The sequence below is a fragment of the Mercenaria mercenaria genome, chromosome 16 (genome assembly GCF_021730395.1).
Source record: "Mercenaria mercenaria strain notata chromosome 16, MADL_Memer_1, whole genome shotgun sequence".
In the NCBI taxonomy this organism is placed as follows: domain Eukaryota; kingdom Metazoa; phylum Mollusca; class Bivalvia; order Venerida; family Veneridae; genus Mercenaria; species Mercenaria mercenaria.
Window position 1 is genome coordinate 50,309,757 of NC_069376.1, and position 23,968 is coordinate 50,333,724.

The 23,968-nt window shown below is 33.2% G+C and overlaps 2 protein-coding genes across 3 annotated transcripts; both read right to left on the reverse strand.

Annotated features, from left to right (window-relative positions):
- Positions 1-367: 367 nt before the first annotated feature.
- Positions 368-12,619, reverse strand: LOC123539777 (asialoglycoprotein receptor 1-like). Its single transcript, XM_053527048.1, has 4 exons — positions 12,414-12,619; positions 1,518-1,597; positions 865-977; positions 368-561 (listed from the first exon to the last, which is right to left on the reverse strand). Exons 1-4 carry the CDS (start codon positions 12,586-12,588, stop codon positions 522-524), a joined length of 408 nt encoding a protein of 135 aa, XP_053383023.1. The 5' UTR covers positions 12,589-12,619; the 3' UTR covers positions 368-521.
- Positions 12,620-17,994: 5,375 nt separating this feature from the next.
- On the reverse strand, positions 17,995-23,392 carry LOC128549699 (perlucin-like). 2 transcript variants are annotated; one of them, XM_053527049.1, is made up of 5 exons: positions 23,120-23,392; positions 22,701-22,780; positions 22,172-22,274; positions 21,314-21,524; positions 17,995-19,639 (listed from the first exon to the last, which is right to left on the reverse strand). In XM_053527049.1, exons 1-5 carry the CDS (start codon positions 23,343-23,345, stop codon positions 19,615-19,617), a joined length of 645 nt encoding a protein of 214 aa, XP_053383024.1. In that variant the 5' UTR covers positions 23,346-23,392; the 3' UTR covers positions 17,995-19,614. The 2 variants fall into 2 exon arrangements, with proteins under 2 accessions (XP_053383024.1, XP_053383025.1); XM_053527050.1 differs by having other exon boundaries at positions 21,307-21,524.
- Between the last annotated feature and the right edge of the window lie 576 nt (positions 23,393-23,968).

Genomic DNA, 23,968 nt, shown 5'->3' on the forward strand with positions numbered 1-23,968 from the left:
TCAATTTTCATGGTAAATACTGAATAGTTTTTTCTTGTTTTTATATATGATGTGTGATATGGTACAAATAACATTATATCTAATTTGCAGTTTAAATAGTGGATCTGAATTTATTTTATTAGACTTAACAAACATTTTCTGACGTCACACAATAAACATGTATTTGACAACTTTTTTGCATTGAGATAATTTCTTCCCGCAATAATCCAGGTATAATTGTGGATTTATCAATGACTTTATGCAGCAAATATGGTGATTTTGGACCAAGAGTTGTGATGACCAAGTAGTTCGAAGTAAGCAAACATAGCAACTCTCTCGCGTAGGGCCCAAGTTATAAAAGAAAAATCGATGTAGTTACGTTTTCTCACACACACTGGCCTCGTTGTTCGACCGCAAGTAACGTCTGTCCACTGATGTGTTGAAACCAGACACAACCCTCACTGCTTCCTTCATTTGGTTCTGAGGAGGCCCAGTCGAAAACAGTAGCTTTTGTATCATCTGCTTGCCAAATCCAACTGCTGTCAGACACATTCTCCGTCAGTCAAAGCCAGAAAGACGCGCCTTGAAAATATATTACCCTCAATCAATTTTCAAGACAATTAGTCTCATTTAGTAAGAATCATAATAACTTGGAATCAATCGTTAAAGCCACACGCTCTTTTTTTAGCGACAATTTTGACTCATTAGATTTTCACGTTCTTTTCCAACGTGTCATTATCCGTAAGCATCATTAAAAAGGGCGATGTATAATGTAAATTGTTACCATTGTCTAGAATTTTAATGAAAAGGTTTTGCAAAGCTCCTACCTGTATAATTGTTCCTTTATAGTTCAATAAACTGATAAACTTTCAAATGATAAAATACCTAGTCATACCCTCTTCTTCTCCTTCGATAGACTTCATGAACTTTTTCAAGAATGCAATTTCGTCTGTAGTTTCCAGACTGACCAAATTAGATCCACGTAGCTGACAGTATGCCTAAAAACCAAGTATGACAGTTATACGTACAAATAAACGTAAAAAAAGACGAATCTCAATTAAACAGGCAGTAGTCAAATCCTTACATCTTTAATTTCAATAAATATTTTGCTGCAATTACATTATATGGATAAACGTTCAATTTTGATATCATAGTTAAAAGAAAATAGTTCAATACATGTACCACATTTCACCATTCAAGTCCTGATGATGTTATCTTTATATATTCACATGGTGGTTTAAAAAATGCTTGTTAAGTTAATAGAGATTAAGAAGGCTACCTTCGTAGTGTTTTACCATGTTTCAACAGACTCGATTACTATATTGAAGAACCTTCTCTTAACCTGCTTCCAGGAGTTAGTATAAGTTTTGAAAACCCTTTCACAATTTTGTAAAACTAAATTTTTTATGACTGTTTTTGGTATCATAACAATGTTCTGTCCATTTAAAAGGTTATCTTTACAACTGTCATGGACTTTTATTTTAGTTATAATTTTCTTTATTCAGCAAAATAAGAAAGAAATTCAAGAAACCTCTTACCTGTGCTGCAACGAAGTTCAGCTTGTCAGAGCCAAACAGGTAACAAGATGTATTGTAGGACACCCATCCATTCGGACACCCTGCAATGAATAAAATGTGATCACTTTTTCCGTTTGATGTTTTTTTCAAAAAGCTGAATATAGAAGGGAAATGATACAAAGATCTTATCTTTCGGTAAGTTAACCATGCACTAAAGGTTTAAATTTAAATGTTACGCATACATTATAGACCGTTCTAATTGCAATGTAACATTCAGCATTTTGAAATAAATACATGATGTGTACCGTACAATTATACTAACGTTTTAGCATTTTTCTTCATAGTATGAAAGTTCTTAAAGGGTGGAAAAGGTGTCAATTGTTTATCTAATATGATAGAGAGTATTAAAATAGCAAAACACAAGTCAAAGTCAAATGTTTTATTGGCATCGTCGCAACGGCGGTTTACACATTTATATACAATAATAAAATAACAGAAAATTATGATAAATACAATTTTCATGTTAATATTACTGAATGATGTAAAATTGACAAAACATTAAACATATGTTTTAACAAAATTGTATCCCCATGTGTATAAAGAGTGTAAATTTCATTATTCATTATTGATTCTGCATATTGTTTGAATTTGTTGATATTAGGACAAGTACAATAATATCTAGGTAAACATTTTTTTCTCAAGTCATTGTAAAAAGGGCAAACTAATGAAAAATGATACTTTGTTTCAACTCGATTCATATTACATTTGAACAAAAACGTTGGCTTCCTTCAATATATCTAAACCTACCCTCTTCATTAGCTACTTTATTTGAGGAACATCTAAACCTTGATAATGTTATATGATGTTTCACAATATTAACATAAACTAGATATGTTTCTTGAATAGATTCAATTTTAAATGCATTGTAACTGTCCAGTTTAGAAAAGGTAATAAATTCTGCACACCATTGTTGCAAATCATGTATTCTTTGTATGAATGTACAGACTTGTGCATTTGTAACATTTTCATTACTCCACAAAAATTAAAAGCCTTATGGTAGACCATGTTACATATTATGTATAATAGACACATAAAACCACACCTTTATGGCATAGCTAAAGTGCTACAGCAGGTATATTGTAATATTGTTAACCATGTAGTGAGTAATTCACGATTGTATCTTATCGAGTTTATAATGCTATATATATATTAAAAACTATAAGTAAAACAATGCAGTGTTTGTCTCTCATATAAATACACAACAAATTGGAGACCACCGAGGATATATGTGATTTTTTACATTTCATGGATTTAACCCATTACTAACATGTAAACTGTGTGTTAATTCTTAGTGTAAAAATGGCTGGATATATTGGCAAAATCGAACCATATGATGAAAATGTGGACTCATGGATTTCGTATGAAGAGAGACTCGTACACTACTTTAATGTCAATGACATTGAAGATGAGAAAAGGGTATCTGCATTATTAACTTTTATAGGAGGGAAAACTTATAGTCTGTTGCGCAACTTGTGCGCACCAGAGAAACAATCAGACAAAAGTTACGACGATTTGTTTAAACTCTTAAAAGATCACTTGGCATCGAAGCCATTGATTATTGCTGAAAGGTTTCGTTTCCATAAAAGAAACCGAGGAACATCCGAAAGCGTAAATGAGTACATGACGACTTTAAGGAAATTATCCGAACATTGTGAATTTCGGGGATACCTTAAATGAAACACTACGTGACAGATTCGTGTGTGGTCTAAAGGATGAAAACACACAAAAGAGATTATTATCAAAAAGTGATCTAACATTACAAAAGGCTGTAGAGGAAGCCGTTGCAATGGAAACTGCCACAAAGGACGCTTCTGAGTTACGTACGACCGTTGACCATGTACATAAGACTGTCAAATCAAAGGAATTTCCGGGCTAACCGAAAAAAAGACTGAGAAAACAAAACAAAGTGTACTAATGTTTGATCCGTGTAAGCACTGTGGTGAGAGTAATCACCAGGCAAGCAGATGTTTTTATAAAAACAAACTGTGTTAATTTGCAAGAAAACGGGACACAAAAAGTATGTACAAATTGAATAAAGCTAACCCGTCGTACGTCAATTTGGTTGGTGATGATGAAAGTGACATATTCTTTGTCAATTCAGTGTACGGAAGGTAGGATAATAAAATATGGATTACACCGGAAGTTGACGGCAAACCTGTCAGGATGAAACTTGACACAGGCTCTGTTGTATCTCTTATGTCCATATATGAATTCCGAAAATATTTTGGAAACGCGAAATTGGACAAATCTACGTCAGTGTTGAAAACGTATTCTAGAGGGCAAATTCAGCAGGCAGGTACGAAATCGGTAAATATCAAGTACAATAGGCAATCAAAGATAGTGAAGATTTGTGTTATTAAAGTCAACTGTCCAGCTTTGTTTGGCAGAGACTGGTTACATCATATCACGCTTGCTTGGAAAAATATTGTTCAAGTAAATGCTGTTGACAATCAAACAATACAGACTCGTTTAAACGACATACTTATGCATTACGACTCAGTGTTTTCTGAGAGTATAGGGAAAGTTAAAGGTATGCAAACTACCATATCGCTAAAAGAAAATGCCACGCGGAAATTCATTAAAGCTAGACTAGTGCCGTATTCGTTAAAGCCTAAAATTGAGAAAGAAATGGACATGTTAGAGGAACAAGTAATTATTTCAAAAGTGAACACTTCCGAATGGACATCACCGATTGTTCGAGTTGTCAAGCCAAATGGAGATGTGAGAATTTGCGGAGACTTTAAAGTGTCTCTCAATCAGGAGATATCTGTTGACAAATACCCGCTTCCAAATATACAGGACATGTTTGCGAATTTATCGAATGGTCGAAAATTCATAAAACTGGATCTAAGACTAACAATTAATACTCATAAAGGGTTTATTCGATGGATAGGTTAGTTTATGGGGTATCGTCAGCACCTGCGATTTGGCGACGTACCATGGATAAAATCTTGCAAGGTATAGACGGCGTTCAGTGCATCCTGGATGACATGGTTATAACGGGACGGACAGACGAACAGCACTTGTAAACGTTGGAATTAGTTCTGGAAATATTAACAAGAATATGGATTACATGTTAACAAAACTAAATGTGCATTCTTTGAAGATAGGATTAATTATTGTGGGCATGAAATTGATAGTGAAGGATTGTGGAAATCCAAAGTGAAACTTGGAGCTATATTAGATACTCCTAGACCTGCAAATGTTAGTTCTCTACTTGCATATCTTGGACTTCTCATGTATTATCATAGGTTTTTGCCAGATATATCTACGGTCATCCAACCGTTGAACGAGCTACTCGAGAAAAATAGAAAATTCGAGTGGAATGACGAACAAGAACGAGCATTTCAAAATTCAAAATGTCTGTTTACAAAAGAGCCAGTGCTCACGCATTATAATCCGGATTTGCCAGTTCGATTGGCAACGGATGCCTCACCGGTTGGTATCAGTAGTATACTCTCGCATGTAATGCCAGACGGATCGGAAAAGCCGATTGCGTTTGCGTCAAGAACGTTGACAAAAACAGAACAGAAGTATGCACAGGTTGATAGAAAATCTTTTGCTGCATATTTATTTGTAAAGAAATTCTGCACATATTTTTATGGTAGAAAATTTACTCTGATAACTGATTGCCAAGCTCTCTTATCTATATTTAGTCCGAAGAAAACATACCTGTAACGACAGCGGCACGGGTACAGAGATATGCTTTATATCTGTCAGGTTTTGATTATGATATAGAGTGCAAGAGTACAAGGAAAAATTCGAATATCGATGGATTGTCGCGTTTACCCGTGCGTACAGATCAAAATGATTGTAATGATGGAGAGAATGTGTTTTACACTTCTCAAATCGAGCAGTTACCAGTCACTAACGCTCAAATAGTACGTGAGACACCGTGAATTTGAAATCGGTGAAAAATGTGCTAGCGCCTGATTACCGCGGTAAAGGAAAGTGGATAGGCGGTAAAGTAATTTCTCTTGATTGACCGCTAATGTATAAGATAGATGTAATTTATAGATATTATGGCGGAGAAATGCGAATCGTTTAAGAAAAACTGAAATGATTGAACCGCGATCGATAGATCAGCCGCATGAAATTGATACGGATTTACCAAAATCATTATTGCAAAATTATCCTTACATCCCAGAAATTCCGAAAACGCCGCGTGATATGAGTACCTATTATGAGAAACAAGATAGTGCGGAGAAAACTGATAGGTCAGCTGCTGTAATTAGCAATAAACAGGACAGTGGTACTGAAAGGAGACACCCATTACGGGATAGAAAACCTCCAGACAGATACGGTTTTGATTTAAGTGTAATTATTTAAGGGGGAATGGTACTTTGTCAAAATTTAAGATTTGCTGATTGTCTTATATACCAAAATAATCTTGAAGATATTTCCAATTGATATCATCATCTTTTAGAGCAATAAACATGCGTATGACGTTACCATGACGTCGCAAACATGACCCGTTTTCGCGCTTTTTACGTCCGTTAATGGTAGCACTAAAATAGTATAAAACTCGATACTACAAGCGTATTGTTGGCGTCAATGCATTAGATTATATATCAAACGACAGAATAAAGCAATTTCTTAGTGATTATTAACATGAACAGGTATTTTCTATCTGAATTTTCGAAGGAGGTGCGAAAACAGACATTTCGTTGTTTAAGAAAATTCAGGAAGAAAATCGCTTCTGATCCATTTTGCAAAACATTGGCCCGTGGAATTTTTGCCAAATTTTTGTATGTGAAAATTCATTATGTTGTTAATATCTATGCCAAAATAGAAAAAAGTTCACCGAAGCGTTTTTGTAGTAAAACCGTTTGAACTTGACTACTGCAGCGTCGTTAAAAGACATGTAATCGTTATGTAACGTTACATGTGTTTATTTTAAATGGCTTGTAATAATTCTACCTGGAAACCTATAAACAAGCAGTTATGAGACATGAATTAAATATTTCAATCTAATCGTAAAAATATTACACATTTTATAACATGCAGTATTTCAAAATATTTTCATTGAAAAGTGCGTATCTTTTAAGTTACTAGAAGTTCTTGATGTTCATTTCAATAGCCACTTCATGAACCTTTTTCAAACTCGGAGAAAAGCAAAAAAGAAGAATCGTCGATTATGCATATTTTGGTAATGTATTTGACAATGGTTGCAAAATATGCGGAAAAAGACTTTACTGAAGCCCGCCCGCTTAGCTCAATAGGTAAGAGCGTTGGTCTACGGATCTTGGGGTCGCTAGTTCGATCCTCGGACGGGGCGTATGTTCTCCGTGACTATTTGATGAACGACACTGTGTCTGATATCATTAGTCCTCCACCTCTGATTCATGTGGGGAAGTTGGCAGTTACTTGCGGAGAACAGGTTTGTACTGGTACAGAATCCAGGAAAAACTGGTTAGGTTAACAGCCCGCCGTTATATGACTGAGAAATTGTTGAAAAAAAGCGTTAAACTCAAAACAAAGACTTTACTGGAAAAAACCTATTTTCCGAAACTAAGTATGGTCTATATAGTGTACTACATTTTAAAATGTAAAATCTAAAATGCTATGGCATTTTACGGAACCCCTATTTAATAAACGTTACAGCTGCATTAGGTAAGCATGGGATAATTAAAATACAAACATTTCCGCACAGTTTTATCCGAATGTGAATTTCGTTTAAATTATATTAATGATACAATTAAAGGCAGATTTATAGAATTTAAGTAAGTACTACAGTAATAAGACTGTTAAAAAAGTTGATTAATTTTCTGAATCAAGTTTTTACGCTCGTTTCAACAGTATGGCGGGTAGTTTCCTTAAAATTGTTCCTGGGAACGACCAGTACTAAACCCCTAACCTATGACACAACCTACCAAGTGATCTCACATAAAGAGCCATGTTCGGTAGCGGGGCTCGAACTTACAGTCCTCCATCAGTGAGATATCTCAGTGAATCAGACCACGTAGGCAGTCCTAAAAGTTGACAGTTTATATATATACGCTATTTTTCTTTTGCAAGCAGTACAACGGAATTTTAAAATTCGAATGTTACGTATGAATTTTAAGATTCCGCCGTGTACTGTTTGCAAAGATTACACGTCAAAACATTTACATAAATGGTTACCGTTCTACCCGTTTTAACATATGTTATTTGAGCCGCGCCATGAAGAAACCAACATAGTGGCTTTGCGACTAGCTTTGATCCAGACCAGCTTGCGCAGTCTTGTCAGGATCTATGTAGTTCGCTTTTAAAGCCTATTGCAATTTAAGAAACCGTTAGCGAACAGCATGGATCCTGACCAGACTGCAAAGCCACCGTATGTTGGTTTTCACAAGGCGCGGCTCATTTCATTTAAATATTTCTGTTATTTGTTATTTGTTGCACAGGACGGGGAAAAAGCCTGAATAGAAACGACTAAATTATGAATTTTTAAACATGCCATCACGTACAGGTTCCCCTTCCGTTTACATGACGACATAACGATATAGAATGGTGAATGTTCGTCCAGATGCCGTTTGTTTCGCGGCTTGTTTCACAATATTGTCTTTCCTAAAATTCAATAAAAAATATATTAAAGTTTGCAATGTTGGTCCAAATAGAAACTAGCAGTATACACTAGAGAACGGTCACTCAAAAAGATGCTAAATCCGTTCCCGATCCTGGATTATGTACTGAGCTTTTATTTTACACGTATTATAGAAAGAATAAGTTTGAATAGAATGGCTGTATAATAAGTCTTAATAAATTAAGAATGCTTATATTTTTAATAAAAAAATAGCCAATGAGCGGCAGTAAGCTTGTCTACCTGCCTGACATAACTGAAATACTGAAAGGGCCGTAAAACAGGATTCTATCAATCAAAACAAACAATAATATGAATTCATTTGGAATTTCCATATAAGCCGACAATCTCGCATGTTATGCGCCCTTTTCCGAGGTCACCGTACCGCGCTACTGATAATTTCCTGACAAGTCAACACGATGCTGGTACAAATCTATACTTTAGGTTGTGTTTCTGTAATAAGAATGTATATAACAGCCGTACTTAATCGGTATCTGTTTGTCTCCCTTGGCTATATTTTTGCATGAAAACAAAATGGGATAATCTCGTAAATATTAGTACTAAAGAAATATTATCAATAAATCTATCTATAAATATAAATTTGCCATCAAAATATTATGTTTGTTTCAAAACAACTTATTACATAAAATAAATACACATACAAAAATAATATATATGCAAATTTAACACACCCGTGTGAGTGATAATTATCTATGACTGCTATATAAATATAATAATTTTCTAAAAGTTAGAGTGAAAAAGAGCAATATTTTTATTGAGTTTTCTGTCAATTATTTATGTTAATTTCGTTTTGAAAATTATATTATTATTGACCCTTGAGCCATTGGATATGCTATGGTATTCACTGGAAGAGGTCAATATTGTCCTCCTCCGTTGAATATCACATCATATCTGATGGCTTAACAGTCAATAACTGTTTTATTATTTGGGTTCAAGTTTATAAATAAGTAACAAATATTGTTGCAATATATGTAATGTTTGAAAGTAACAATAACTGTGTGAAAACTTATCAAAGTTTACACGAAAACAATTAAATATGGTCAACTTCACAGATGCCAAAAAATTGGAGCAATTTTGTAAAAGCTATGGAGCCCGATATTCGTGCTCAATTGCATAAAGAGGCATGCAATTCTGGACTGATGTACAAACATATTATAGAGGACGATGACTCTACAGCAACGAAATAAACATAGGAGAAAGTTAATTCTGACATTGTAAAATTTTCAGATCCAGCACATACAAAGCGGATCGTAGGAAATAAACTTGAAAAGATTAGTCGAGCCTGTCCATCATTAACCGAAAAAGTGAAATCATCATTCATTAAACAATTCACATACGCTGTCAATCAAAACAAACAAAAAGGAAAAGCTGAATTAATACAGGCGCTAGAAAGCATCGTTCCACATATGTATGGAGAGCACCATCTTTGCAGCCACTGGTGTAAAAATAAGGCTAATAATGTAAATATTCACGTGCTTACGTCATGTCTTAAGCGACGTTGTTTATTGCGTCACAATACTCTAATTTAAAACGGTTGTACTAGAAAAACGCTACGGTGAACTTTTTTCTATTTTGGCACAGCCATTAACAACATAATGAATTTTTACATACAAAAATTTGGCAAAAATTCCACGGGCCATTCTTTGACAAAATGGATCAGAAGCGATTTTTTTCCTGAATTTTCTTAAACAACCAAAAGTCTGTTTTCGCACCTCCTTCGAAAATTCGGATAGAAAATACCTTTTCATGTTAATGATCACTAAGAAATTGCTTTATTCTGTCGTTTGATATATAATCTAATGCATTGACGCCAACAATACGTTTGTAGTATCGAGTTTTATACCATTTTAGTGCTACCATTAACGGACGTAAAAAGCGCGAAAACGGGTGATGTTTGCGACGTCATGGTAACGTCATACGCATGTTTATCGCTCTAAAAGATGATGATACAAATTTGAAATATCTTCAAGTTTACTTTGATATATACGACTATTAGCAAATCTTAAATTTTGACAAGGTACCATTCCCCCTTAAAAACAATTTAACATTACAGGTTACTCCCCAAGATTAAACAATTACTTGATATGTTAATCTTTAATGTAATTAGAATAATAGGCTAAAACCAAGGACTTAAAGTAAACAATTAGAGAAATGAATCATTGTTTGGAAATATTTGATTCATGTTTTTCTTTTGTTGAATTCATCATTATGCCTATGTAATGTTTTACTCATATTTGAATGTTGTGACTTTCAAATTCAAAAGGGGAGAAATATATTATATATCATGTATAATAGACACATGAAACCACACCTTTAGGGTGTAGCTAAAGTGCTACAACAGGTATATTGTTATAATGATAACCATATAGTGAGTAGTTCACGATTTATCTTATTGAGTTTATACGTTATGTATATTAAAGACTATAAGTAAAACAATGCAGTGTTTATCTCCCGTAATAAATACACAACAGACCAATCATTCTGTATAGCAGAGTGTTAATGAATTTCGTAATTCTGTACCAGTAACTAAAGATTCTTGCATTTCATATTACTAATAATGGGAATCTTCCAAATTCACAAAGAACTGCAGATGTTGTAGTCGGCTGAGGTACACGCAGAACGTGATTTGAAATTTTCAAATGAACATTTTCAATGTCGGGTGCTTTATAAAAACCCAATACATCTGACCCATATGTTAGGATCGGTAAAATCATACTATCAAAAAATTGCACCTTTTCTGTATTATTCAAAGCAATAACAGCAAATATAGAATTCATAGAGTAAAGTACTTTTAATGTTTAATTGAACAATGTCTTTCGAGCTCAGTAATAAAATCCAATTGGATTATGTTACACCAAGATAAGTGAATGTCTTCACAACCTTAAGTTATACATTTTTGTAGTGTACTTTAAGACTTTCATTTTTTCTGTATTTAAGTACCATTATCGCAAACGTTTTATCCATGTTCACAAGAAGACCCCGTTTTGCTCAATAAGTATGCAGTTTGTTAAGAGGGTTTGTAATCCTTCCATGGGAAAATAATATTGTACCATCAGCATAAGAAGTAAAAATATGTGTATGTCTTCCAATGAAAATGTATCAATGTATTCAGTCTGCAATTTCCATACATACGCTGCGCACCGATTTAATGGGGAATATCTTTTTTCCTAGAGCCACGTGTTGTGCACCGCCTTAATACGGATATCTTTTCTAAAACAAAAATAAGAATTCGGAGGTACTCTTTAATCCTCTTTATTATAAAGGAGCTAAAATCTCAAAGTTCACCAGCTTAAAAGGTTCTTTTTCTAGTTATACTCTTAAATGCACAGTGACCCCAACTTTTTCTTTCCATTTTGAAGCAATTTTTGTGTCATTAAAGCAGCAAAAGAAATCAAAATCTTAACTACAGATTTGACTTTTGTTTTCGATTCCATTGAAAAAAGTGGTTGGGGTAATTATAGCAACGTAAAAATGAAAGAGCAAAATATTTTTAAAATCTTAACTACAGATTTAACATTTTTTAGATTCCATTGAAAAAAGTGGTTGGGGTAATTATAGAAACATATAAAAATGAAAGAGTATTGTTTGTCACATTTGTGCTTACATAATACCGATATCACCATGTAGTCATAGTAACCTGTAAAACCTGAAATTCCTATAACATTAAGTGGGATATTATATGTTTTATTAAGAACCTCATTTTTTTTTTTCATTTTTACTTAATTTCAGAAATGCTGAAAGATTGGAAGAAAAAAAAGTCATATTAAATAAAAACGATTTTTTTCTGTTTTCTAATGTCTTAGAAACTTATGTTCTTCAATCTCCCAGAGTATGAAAAAAAATCTTAATCGTAGAATAAAATGAGCCTACATCCTACATCTGTAACCAAGTAAGTAATCAAAGAATCCCTTGATAGTCCTTAACCCTATATATACTATTAGTTTGTTGGTTTTAAGCTAACATCCAAGGAAGCTGACAGGTAGTTATGATGCAAACATGACGGGATAATACAAATGCCACCTTGCGTTATGTATGATCCCAAAATTCCTTTTCTTTTCTTTGCACATCACAATTCGAACTTACTTTCTAGTTTTAAATACTGTCTTTATTTCAAATTTAAATTAATATTTAACAATAAACACAAACATTACTCAATTAAGAACAATATACACAACAAATACTACATAATACATACATATCATTTACGAAAGTAAATGATTAATTATAGATAATAAAAATAAAATACAGCTAATTGTATTGTCTTTACTCCTCACCTTGATAGATGTTTGAGTCGCCTTCGCCATTAATCGTTGCCAATATTCTATTTATCATTTTATCCATCGACGTTAGTTTTTTCAGAACATCTTTTTCAACATCTTCACTAGACTCTTCACTGCTGGAATCCGTACTCTTTGACGCCTCTTCGATATTTGTAACAACACCATGCATTGCCTTAAAAGACAGTCACAGAAGTACTACGACAGGCAGCATGAAATTCATGACTGCAAAGTCCCGATTCGTATACGTTTAAAACCAGTATCAGACTGATAACAATGAGACAAAACTTAGGTAAATGTAAAGTAATAATGTAAATAGTATTTTATGGAAAGCAATAGCTGTCTTCTGATGTTGATATAGCACTTCATGCTGTACTTATAGTATGTAATGCATCTACTTATATGTACAGTGCATATACGTGTGTATGATGCTCACTGAACAGTGTACATATGGTGCTTTCGTCAGTTTGTACGGTGTTTTTAGCTTTATAGTTGGTCCTTTCAGATTGGGACACATTGGGAGTGAGGGCTAAGATGCTTTCCTGCGGAGGTGAAGGACTCGATTATTGGCTACTCAAGTTGAGGCGATTGTCCCGGTCGACTCTGCTATAAATGGGCACCGGCAAATTGGTGAGGGTAGGGTATATTTAGTTTTAACTGTTCTTAAAATAGGATGGCTCAAAATCTCTTCAGATCTTACGCTTATTGTTACACAAAGCGACGGTAAATAAATTTACCTCTACCTCTACTGCATATAATACACTGTTTTATCTACATAACAAATACTGATTTGTGCCGAATATATTGGAAAATGCACATGACGAACTTTTAATTGTACAGCACAAACTATGAAATGCACGACAGAAACTAGAATGACTCAGTAATACAATAAAAAAACATCATGTCAAGGCACTGTATGCGTTCCATACTGTACCTCTACGTTAACCTCATTTTATATGAGATGCTTTCGTTTGTTTATGCGGTATCTTTCAGCTTTATATGCATCGCCTTTTACTGTGTACGCTGTGCACTGTGTTTTTAACTTTCTGTTGTGCATGCAGTGCTATTAAGTCATTTAATTAACTTTATATTTGGTGCATTGTATTGTATATACAGCTTTATACGGTTCTTTTAATTGTATAGGCTGTACCTTTATATTTATATTTTGTGCTTCCAGCAATTACAATTATGTGTAAACTATACTATGTGATCAGAATATTACGAGAATTAACGAATATTGCCAAAAACAAAAAGGACGTAGGATATTAATCCGACGGGTGTTCTGCCTCTTCAACACCGATTCACGCGCTGTTTTGTTAAAATTGTCGTCTGCGAGTGATGAAGTTACATACACTGTAAGTGTCAGGTTTAACCTATTAACTGCACGTACATTATGAAAGATTTTGAATGTTACAAAAGATAAAGCTAAAAGTTTAAACAGCCCTCTAAAACCCCATTCTTATACAACTTAAGGAGGTAGGTTACCTTGTTACCAGGGTAAATTCAAATTAGTTGAACCGCAGTGATTTTTTGTATTTCGTGTATTTAAATGTTTTAGCTGCTACAATCTCAGTTCCGTTTATCTCTGTCCCTTCAAGTACAATTTTTATCCAGATTTGAAGTACATGACCCTCTTAAGGTATTTTATATAGAAAGAAGAAGGAAAATGCGGATATTTAACACTTTTCAGTGTATTTTGGTTTCATTGTTATCCGTAGAAGTCTGCATAATTAATAGTTTTACTAGTATGCGCATTAGCTTTCTAATAAAAGCTTAAAATGTATATGTCGCGGGGCTCGTGTTTCCATGGTAACGCATTTTCTCTCATTTTTTCAAGAATTATGTATGAAAACGGGTTTTTCGACGGCTTCAGTGCCATTCTGTTATTGACCAACATGGAATATTTGGGTAATATGATTAGCAAAATACCAAGAACTTTACATGGTACTGTGTTTTTCTTAAAGTTTAGAGTAACCATGGCAACAGAGATGTTTAAAATAGCTTATATGTTGCTTTTTATCGTAATTTCTTATAAAAAATATTATATAAAATTATCTTTCTTGTTAATGTAGCTTTAAAACATCTTATTTCTAACGTTAGTAATATTTTCGTATGAATTGCAGTTAATTTAACAAATTTCACAGCTTAAAATACTTACAGCAGTGCCCGTCGTCTGACATTTTTATTGAAAAATCGTTCTGCATGCTGCTATTATTCTCATGGATATTGTTGAAATGAAAATAAAAAGCCGAAGCTGTGTTCCTTAAATAGACCAGTGTCAACGCTTTTGAATTTTACAATTAGACATATAGGTCACGGCTTCGTTTCCATGGTAACATCAATTTAATTCAAGACACCACAATTTTATACTGAAATTTGAACAATTTTAGAGCTTAGTTTTAGTATTTAAGTAACAAATTATCAACGGAAATTGGGAAATAGGTATAACAAATCAAACTGCCCAATTTTTATTTGTAAATGACCGTAATAAGTTACCTTTCAGCCAACTATATTCCCAATCACATCAGTTACTATCACACATTTTCTTACATTCCGCATAACATTTCAATATAATTACATAAAAGAAGCAAAATATTGATCATTTTTCAGAGCAAAAGACTAATAAAAAGTATTTCAGCAAATAATGGCTGTTTAAAAATAGTTCAAATAAAGAAAAAGCACAGAATAACGTACTTTCAAAATAAAAGCTATTAATTTTGCGCGGTAACTGACACGTAACGCCATGACGTCAATGACGTCATTTTAAGGCAACAATGTTTTGAAGCGTTTCTGCGGCAATTCATTCATTATTTCTGCATTATTAAACCATTAAACATAAGATCGGAGGCATGTTCAAGATTTATTTCCAGAAGAATGGATATACAAACACATTTAGTTTGTCGTAAACATCGTCGTAAATCGTCACGTTAGCTTCCGGTTGGACATGCGCACTTACAAATATCAAGGTAACCTACCTCCTTAAATTCAATTTTGAACTTATGTATTGGATTGTATATGGTATTAAAACTATAAAACAGAAGTATCCAGTACCGGAACTTAAATTCTGGACCCGTCAATAATTTGACCAGTATGTGTTCTAGGATATCGTGCATCCTCTATTCAATACATCCGTCAATATAGTTCTTAAAATCACTGGATGAAATAAAAAACAGTATGTACTTGAAAATAACAAAAAGATATTCTATAAGATAATTGAGAGGTTTGTATGCATTTCCATATCTTTTCCAATAAACACTGAAGGGTTTGATAAAGACTAGGTGTCAGAATACTAATTATAAATTATTGCGCACGGAGCAAGCTAGATTAGTATAAGAATGACATTTGCTGTCCCGGATATGTCTGTCTGTTAAATAAATGCAAAACCATTTGAAACGTTTCTTTTTATTTTGTAACTTTTAAGATTAATTAATTTAAATGTCATTATTGTAATATCTGCTAAATGCTAAATAAGAACACTTCGTTAACAATAATCAGACAAAAATATTTTTTCTGATATTGGTGCGTTGTTTTGTTAAATGAAGAAAAAATCCTCACATTTGATAAAAACTTGTCGTTTAATAAATGTAATTTATTCCTATTGTAAACAATATTTCATACGCGAGTAGAAAAGTTTGCATCAAGGCGTGGGTCTTGTTTATTAAAATCAGACATACGTTTCATATTAAACTACATTGTATATGTAAATAACCATTTTCCATCTAAGTTGCTTTGAAGGCTACTTTTTAAAAACAAATATACTATCCAAAGTGAGTGATTAAAGTTTTCAGGTGACTCATGGTAATTTAGTCAAGTTTAACAATTCATCATAGGAACTACTGTAGTCATTATAAACATATCTTAGAGCTCTTTCCTGAGTCTATTTAATTGTCCTTAATTTTTCCCTATCCTTTTTAATACATGATTAAGTTGTTTTGCTGCCATAGCACAAATGGTTTTTATATTGTTATCAAACTTTAAATTAAAATCAATGACAACCCTTAATAATTTTAACTCATCTTCACATTTTTTTACAGTTCTGCCTATGTTGAATTTTGGTGATTTCTCCTTAGTCCCCATCCACAGAAGCCCATTGTAAAAAAATAACCGGAGGCCGGGTATTTTCAATCTAACAAAACATCATGCACACGGCTCTATCATTTCTTTTGGTGTTATTGTTACCAAGGAAGCCTTGGAAGGACAGACGGACACTGATTACGCCAAAACCATATCCATCCACTTTTCGCAGGTGATAATAAAATCAGTGAAAAGTGAAGAGTTCTTTTTAGATTTAATATTTTTATCAATGTTCCATCTGTATATATCTACTTAGGATATTACAAACTGAATAAAAAAGAAATGACAAGTTTCGACATGCAAAATAATACATATTATACTGTACATCTGGTAATGGAAATGACTGTATATTATATGTGTTACATTTCTATCTTTAAAACATTTATGTTTTTATCATTTATTTACATTTATAGCTAGATAGTAAATTTTCTTGTTACCAACGTTTTAATGCATACCAGAAAAATCCAGTAACTCTTGTTTGTAAATTTTATGCTTTAATTAATTTATTAAGAAAAACAAAATTTGCTATTTTCGATATATCTGGCTTAGCATGATGTAATAATAAATCATGTCCATCGGCCAAAACTATTACAGTCCATTATGTCGAATAAATGTCATAATCAGCGGACGATTTATCTAGGTGATTTATAGGACTAAAAACTTCGGTCTTTAAACGCCTCAAAATATAAAAATACGTTAATCATTGGATATGATATATGTAAAAAATAAATTTGTTACATTGGAATATCAATCACTTTCCCCACATTGATGCGGGTTCGAGCCTCACTCGGGGGGTTGAGTTCTTCATGTGAGGAAGTCATCCAGCTGCCTTACGGAACGTCGGCGGTTCTACCAAGGTGCCCGCCCGTGATGAAATAATGCTCGCCCGGTAGGGCACCTGGGATCCTCATCCACCATATGACCTAAATTGTGTCGGTGCGACGTTAAACCCAACAAAACAAACAAACACATGGGGATTTCTAATGTGCATGATGTGTAATCCATTACAGATGTGGAAATGTTATGTGTTTAATGTGTTATCTATTGCAGTTGTGAATGTTACATTATAAAATGTGGTCGTCTAATATGTATGATGTGTCATCTATTACGGTTGAAGATATCAAACGTTTTAGACGTGGACATTAATATGTTGAATTTGTTATCCATTACTGTAACAGTGGTTAATATTAAAAGTTTACGATGTGGATATCTAATGTGTCTAGTGTGTAATCCAATACAGATGTGGATATAAAATGTTTGAGATGTGGCTATTTAATGTTTTAGATGTGGACATCATCTATTACAATTATGAATATTAAATCTATAGGATGTGTATATCTAATCAGGCTAGCGTTTTAATAATTTGATATGGGGCATATATTGTTAATGGACCGAGGGCAAAGCTGTATTTGAGACTGCAAATAACAACAAGCAAACAGGTATTGAATGGGTAATACACCATTGAAATTCTTCTAAAAAGAGATAACATAAAACAAAACTTAAAGACAAGTATGATAATTCTTTATTTTGTAAGTACAGCATTTAGTGAGTCATGAAATTATCTAAGAACTAACACAGTGGGAGTAATATGATATGGTCCAAATGCCGAATAATGGTGTTATGATTTAACTGCGTTTTTTGCTCTTTCTAAACATTCCTTATGTAATAAGTATTGAACAGAAGTGAAGGTGTAATCACAAAGTTGAAATTAGTGGACTACAAAGTACGATAACGTTAGATAATTAATAACAATTTCACAGGGCGTGCGGCAAGAGAAATGGCTTTTATATACATGTGATGCGCATAAAGAAAAGATTACTTTTACGCAAGAATTTAAGCTCTGTTACCGTTTATTCCCTATTCTTATTGAAAAAAACACTCTCACAAACAATAATTAAAAAGTACGGAAAATCTTTAAGCAATGAGAACGCCACCCCTTTAGATACAGTTTTAAAGAATTGTTCAGATCTCTCTCTCTCTCTCTCTCTCTCTCTCTCTCTCTATCTCCCTCTATGAAAACACATGAAACGAAAATAAAATAAAAAATATGTCAAACAAAACAGCTTTTCAAATATGCCTCGGTTTTCTTTAAATAATATACCGTTTTTGTTTAACCTTTTCTCGCATGCCAGTTTCCGGTGATTCAACAGTGCCGGAAAACTCCATCTTACACACCTTTGGGTGTAAGATGACTCTCGTGCTTCCAATGACGTATAAACTACATCTTTTTAGAGGAGTTATGCAGTAATTTATATTTAATAACAAAAAAAAACGAGATAAAAATCAAATACCTTGAAAGTTCCACTTTGTAACTTATAGACGATTATAAACATTATTTTATGAAAAGTATCACATGCTTGACGTCGTTGGAGTGAAATAGAGCCATTACATAAATTTGATATTACGCTAGTGGAATAAAGCTTCGACGTTGGCGTCGTTTTATATATAGGAGAAGCTGGTCGAATTAACTTGGTCTATATTAGGTAAAAATAAGAAAAGTTGATGTTTCAGCAGGAAAAGCTTACATGTGATGAAAGTATTTAACATTTTTATATTTCCACATTGAATTAAATAAACTCGTAAAATAAAATTGATAACATGCTCGGTAGAGCCTCGCACTATATAATTTTATTCAACTCGTTAAACATCGTTATTTTTCTATGAAACGTCATGACATCTTTCCTATTCACGGACATTGATTTCCCGCGCTTTGTTTAAATACGCTACTGTAAGAAAACCGCTACTTTAAGAAAAAATGCTTTAAAGAAAGTCATTCGTTTCATTTAATTTTAACTACTGTTTCCTGAATATGGCATGCAAGAAAAAGATTATATACCACATGCTGTAGTTGCGAACGGAAATATCCGACTCTCGGATAACTGTTTACGCGGTAACACGGCAGAGCCTCGCTACGTTGTTACCGAGACTAAAGTTACCCTCGAGCTGGATATTCCCATCTGCACCTACTACCAGTGAAAGAATTTTAAAGTATGTAATGTTGTAAAGGTCAAAGTATTAACGTAGATTTTCCTTTCTGGCAACGAGTAAACTGTAGAATCACGAAGAACAATGTATACTTATAATACTGTATTGTTAGTCTGTAAAAAGATGCTACTAGGGCACGCTATTCCCAATCCACGATGTTCTTCCTGAAAACAAATGATAATCCTTGTAAAGAGTGCTATTCTCAATTGACCAAAACATAAGACTAATGAAATTCTAAAGAATGTCGTATTTCCGCAAATTTGATCATCATAAAAGCAGATTGCTGTAGAAAAACTTTGTTTAAGTTCGTTTACCGGTTTCAGTTCACTTCGACCGTATAAAAGCTTTGAAATATTTCGTGGAATGATCATAGGGTGACTACTCCTCGCATTTTCAAACATGTGAAAAATGTCCTTTTGCATAAGAGTTCCCTTATCGCTTTTATTGTACTGTTGATATGTTTTACAGTTATAATGATACATATGGGACATTCCATGAGAAAACCTGTATTAGTGACGTGATATATAATTACTGTATAATAAGCGATAATTTGATACTGGTAAATCATTGATTTTCTTGTGTTCATTCAGAACTAGAAACTTGATTATTGTAATTCCGTTATCTAAATCAAATTATATTCTACCATTTGTTTTAAATGAATAAATATTGACATGACAAGAGGTTTATTGATAGAATTCCGCGGTAAAAAAAAACGTTTATTTTTCAGTAAAGTATTTTCAACGTTTCTGCAAATATTCAAATGCCATGGAAAGATAAAAACACCATGTAAGACGATGCCATATTGTTGTTGTTGCTTTTTTTCAACGTTTTTGATGTCACATCTCTTAAAGCGTGCAGTGACATACTTAAAAACACTTTGAACCTTGAAATTTTCAAATTATCATATTTTAAAGGGAAGAAAAATATTCTTCATAAGTATTTTGTTATCTCAGTTTTATTGTTATTTTTGTCACTAATACAGGTTTTGTCATGGATAGGCCCGGTCATATGTTTAAGATAATAAGAATTTGTTTTATTGTTTTGTGTTTTCTTCTCAAAAGAAATATGTGTTTAAAAACGCCCCATTCAATGCTACTATTTTTACGTTTTAAAATTAACAAACAACCAGCTGAAAAACACTTAAGATGAATCGTGTATAATTTTTCAACGCTTTGTGGTAAGTAGACTACCTTAAACAAATTTGGTAAAGATTTCAAAACTGATATAAACTGTCATTGGCAAAAATAACGCTAGTCAAATGCGTAAAACCAATGACACATTTGAGAAAGAAGGAAGTTGAGTGAGGCTGCACTATTAAGTGTTTTGATTTGTGTAGGTTTGTTTGTTTTGGGTTTAACGCCGTTGGGTTTAACGCCGTTTTCAACAGTATTTCAGTCATGTAACGGCGGGCAGTTAACCTAACCAGTGTTCCTGGATTCTGTACCAGAACAAACCTGTTCTCCGCAAGTAACTGCTAACTTCCCCACATGAATCAGTTGTGGGGGACTAGTCCTTGAGAACATACGCCCTGCCCGAGGATCGAACTCACGACTCCGCGATCCGTAGACCAATGCTCTACCTACTGAGCTAAGCGGGCGGGCTGATTTGTGTAGGATTTAAATCACTTCAAGTAATTGGCCATATGGTGGCATCTGGTTTGTAAATACTTAAGATTCCTCTCCTGGCGTTATAACTTTAATAGTGAATACCTAGGCAGATCGCTTCCTCAAAGGCACCAGAGTAGGGATTTTGGACAAGGGGTTGTTATAGCCAAGTAAGTCTAAGTCCTTCGATCTCTGGGGCCCAAGTTATAAAAGAAAAACCGATGTACTAGTTACGTTTTCTCACACACTGGCCTCGTTGTTCGACTGCAACTAACGTCTGACCACTGATAACTTTTTATTTGTTCAAACCAGACACAACCCTCAGTTCTTCCTTTATCAGGTTCCCCGGAGGCCCAATCGAAGAAAGTAGCTTTTGTATCGCCTTCTTGCCAAACCCAACTGTTGTTGGTCGCGTTTTCCGTCAGTCCCAGCCAGTAGGACGCACCTTCAAAATATATTACCCTCAGTCACTTTTCAAAGAAAAAAAACGTTTAAGAAATAGCATAACTTGGAATAAATTGTTGAAGATACTCGCTCTAATTTTTGCGACAGTTCTGCGTCATTTGCGTGTTATGCTCTTTACCAAAGCATACTTATCTGCATCTTTGACCGCCTTTATCACGAAAGATGTGCTGTATTATATATTACATTGTATACATGTATATTTTTACATAAGTTAACATAATATAATACAATAAATTTGAAAATCAGTAGTTTGCGCATCTTTCTGCTGTTGTAATAGACATATGTATATCTATGCAATAAGTACCCTTTAATGATTGATTTTGTTATAACATTTCAAAATAACGTTCAGTAATTAAACCAACCATAAGAGGTTCATAACAAAACTAAAACTAAGTTCTTGCTAGCAAAACAAATTCGAATAAATGTTGTTCTAGTGTAAAACAAAAGGAATAATTGTGCAAAAGCATTTTATATGCTTGAGTAATTACGACAAAGCAAGCTGATTCTATTTAATACACTTTCGACAAAAAAAGTTTTAAAGAGATCTTACCTATACAATTTTTCTTTTTAATATATATCTTTTGTATTAAGTAATAAACTTTTAGATGGTAAAATAACTAGTCATACCTTTTTGTTCTCCTTCGATAGACTTCATGAATATTTTCAAGAATGCAGTTTCGTCTGTAGTTTCTACGCTAACCAGATGAGATCGACGTAGCTGACAATACTCCTAAAACCAATTATATATAAATCTGGTATAATATATAATTGTGACAGGTAATATACGCACATATAAATGTATAAAAATTAAAAAGCCATATCTTAATGAAACACGCAGAAGTCAAACTGTTAGATATTTCATTTCAATATATATTCTGCTGATATCATTTTGAATGATCGTAAATGCCAGCTTTGTGAAATTAAATGATCATAATAATCTAAAATTTTATGTCTTCGTAAATCAAATATATTTAGTACATAAACAATACTTTGTCCAGTGTATATGAACAATGGATTAATTATTTGGTTTTACCTTAAAAAGGGTTTCTATTACAGTTTCATGACCTTTGGTTTCAGTTACAATTTTCTTTATTTATTTCACGCAATAAAAGAAGGAAATTCACGAGCACTCTACTGATGTTTTGATATCATTTACCTGCGCTGCAACGAAGTTAAGCTTGTCAGAGCCAAAGAGGTAACATGAAGCATTGAAGGACACCCAACCATTTGGACACCCTGCAATGAATAAAATATTATCACTAATTTTCAGGGATTTTTTCAAAAGAAGGTGATACAAACAGAGACTTTACCTTAAGTAGGTTATTCGGGTGTAAATTTAAATACTTAAGTTACATACCACAAATGATAATTTCATATTTAGAATTAAGATGAAATCTTTGTAACAACTCTATGATGTATGTTTTAGTATCATACCACCGTTTCAGTTTTTAAGTTTTACCATTTTTCTTCACGTAATATTCGTTCTTAAAAATGTGTTAAAGGTTTATTCAATATATTAAAAAAATATAGAGAAAAAAACGAAACACAGCTAAATCTGTTGTCTTCACTCCTCACCTTGATAAATTATGGTGTCGCCGTCGCCGTTAATCGTTGCCAAGATTCTACTTATCTTTTTATCCATAACCGTTAGTTTTTTCAGAACAACTTTGTCATCATCTTCAGTAATCTCATCACTATTGGAATCAGTACTCTTTGACTTCTCTTCGATATTTATAACCACACCATGTACTGCCTTAAAAGACAGACACAAAAGCATTAAGAACGATAAAATGAAATTCATGATGGCGATGTCCTGGCACGAATACGTCTTAAACCAGAATTAAAGTTAAAAAATGAGGACAAAACTTAAGCCAATATAAATAAAGTAATAATTTTAACAGTATTTTGTTACCACCTATGATGTTTATCATTTCTGTAGCTATACATTCTTTTGTTTTGAACAGTCAGACAACAAAGCATATTTACAATGTTTCTAGTTGTTTTGTTTAAAAGTTTCATATAATTGTTTAAGAATTTTCCTTGATGAAATGATAACAATCCTTTATTGTGTTTAAACTAGTTGCAAAAATATTAATATACGCCCAACTAAAAACGAGTTCTGTTTTTATGTCGATCTAGTCTTCAACATAATTATTTATCTGTTTAAATGTATGTTGCAACAATAGACACAAGAAACTGTTGTCTAAATAGTCTCACCGCTAGAATTAATTTCATTAAACTTGATAAAACAATTTCTTTTGTTTGATTGTCACTTTGAATACATCGCTAATATATGAAACGTATTAGATTAACAATTTTTCTTTGCTTTATTTCTAAAAATCTACTTTAGACAACCTGCATAAAATCTATCAAAATTAAATTTCACTTGTTTTAAAACAACAGCCGTCTACTGAAATTGGGTAC

Excerpts from the sequence above, each read along its gene's own strand:
- LOC123539777 (XM_053527048.1), bottom strand. The coding sequence starts at position 12,588 with ATGCATGGTGTTGTTACAAATATCGAAGAGGCGTCAAAGAGTACGGAT. Across the intron at positions 1,598-12,413 it reads CGACTCAAACATCTATCAAG|GGTGTCCGAATGGATGGGTG; the intron begins GTGAGGAGTAAA and ends TATTCATTGCAG. Across the intron at positions 562-864 it reads GAAGAAGAGGGTATGACTAG|GCGCGTCTTTCTGGCTTTGA; the intron begins GTATTTTATCAT and ends TATATTTTCAAG.
- LOC128549699 (XM_053527049.1), bottom strand. The coding sequence starts at position 23,345 with ATGAATTTCATTTTATCGTTCTTAATGCTTTTGTGTCTGTCTTTTAAG. Across the intron at positions 22,275-22,700 it reads TTAACTTCGTTGCAGCGCAG|GAGTATTGTCAGCTACGTCG; the intron begins GTAAATGATATC and ends AATTGGTTTTAG. Across the intron at positions 21,525-22,171 it reads TATCGAAGGAGAACAAAAAG|GTGCGTCCTACTGGCTGGGA; the intron begins GTATGACTAGTT and ends TATATTTTGAAG.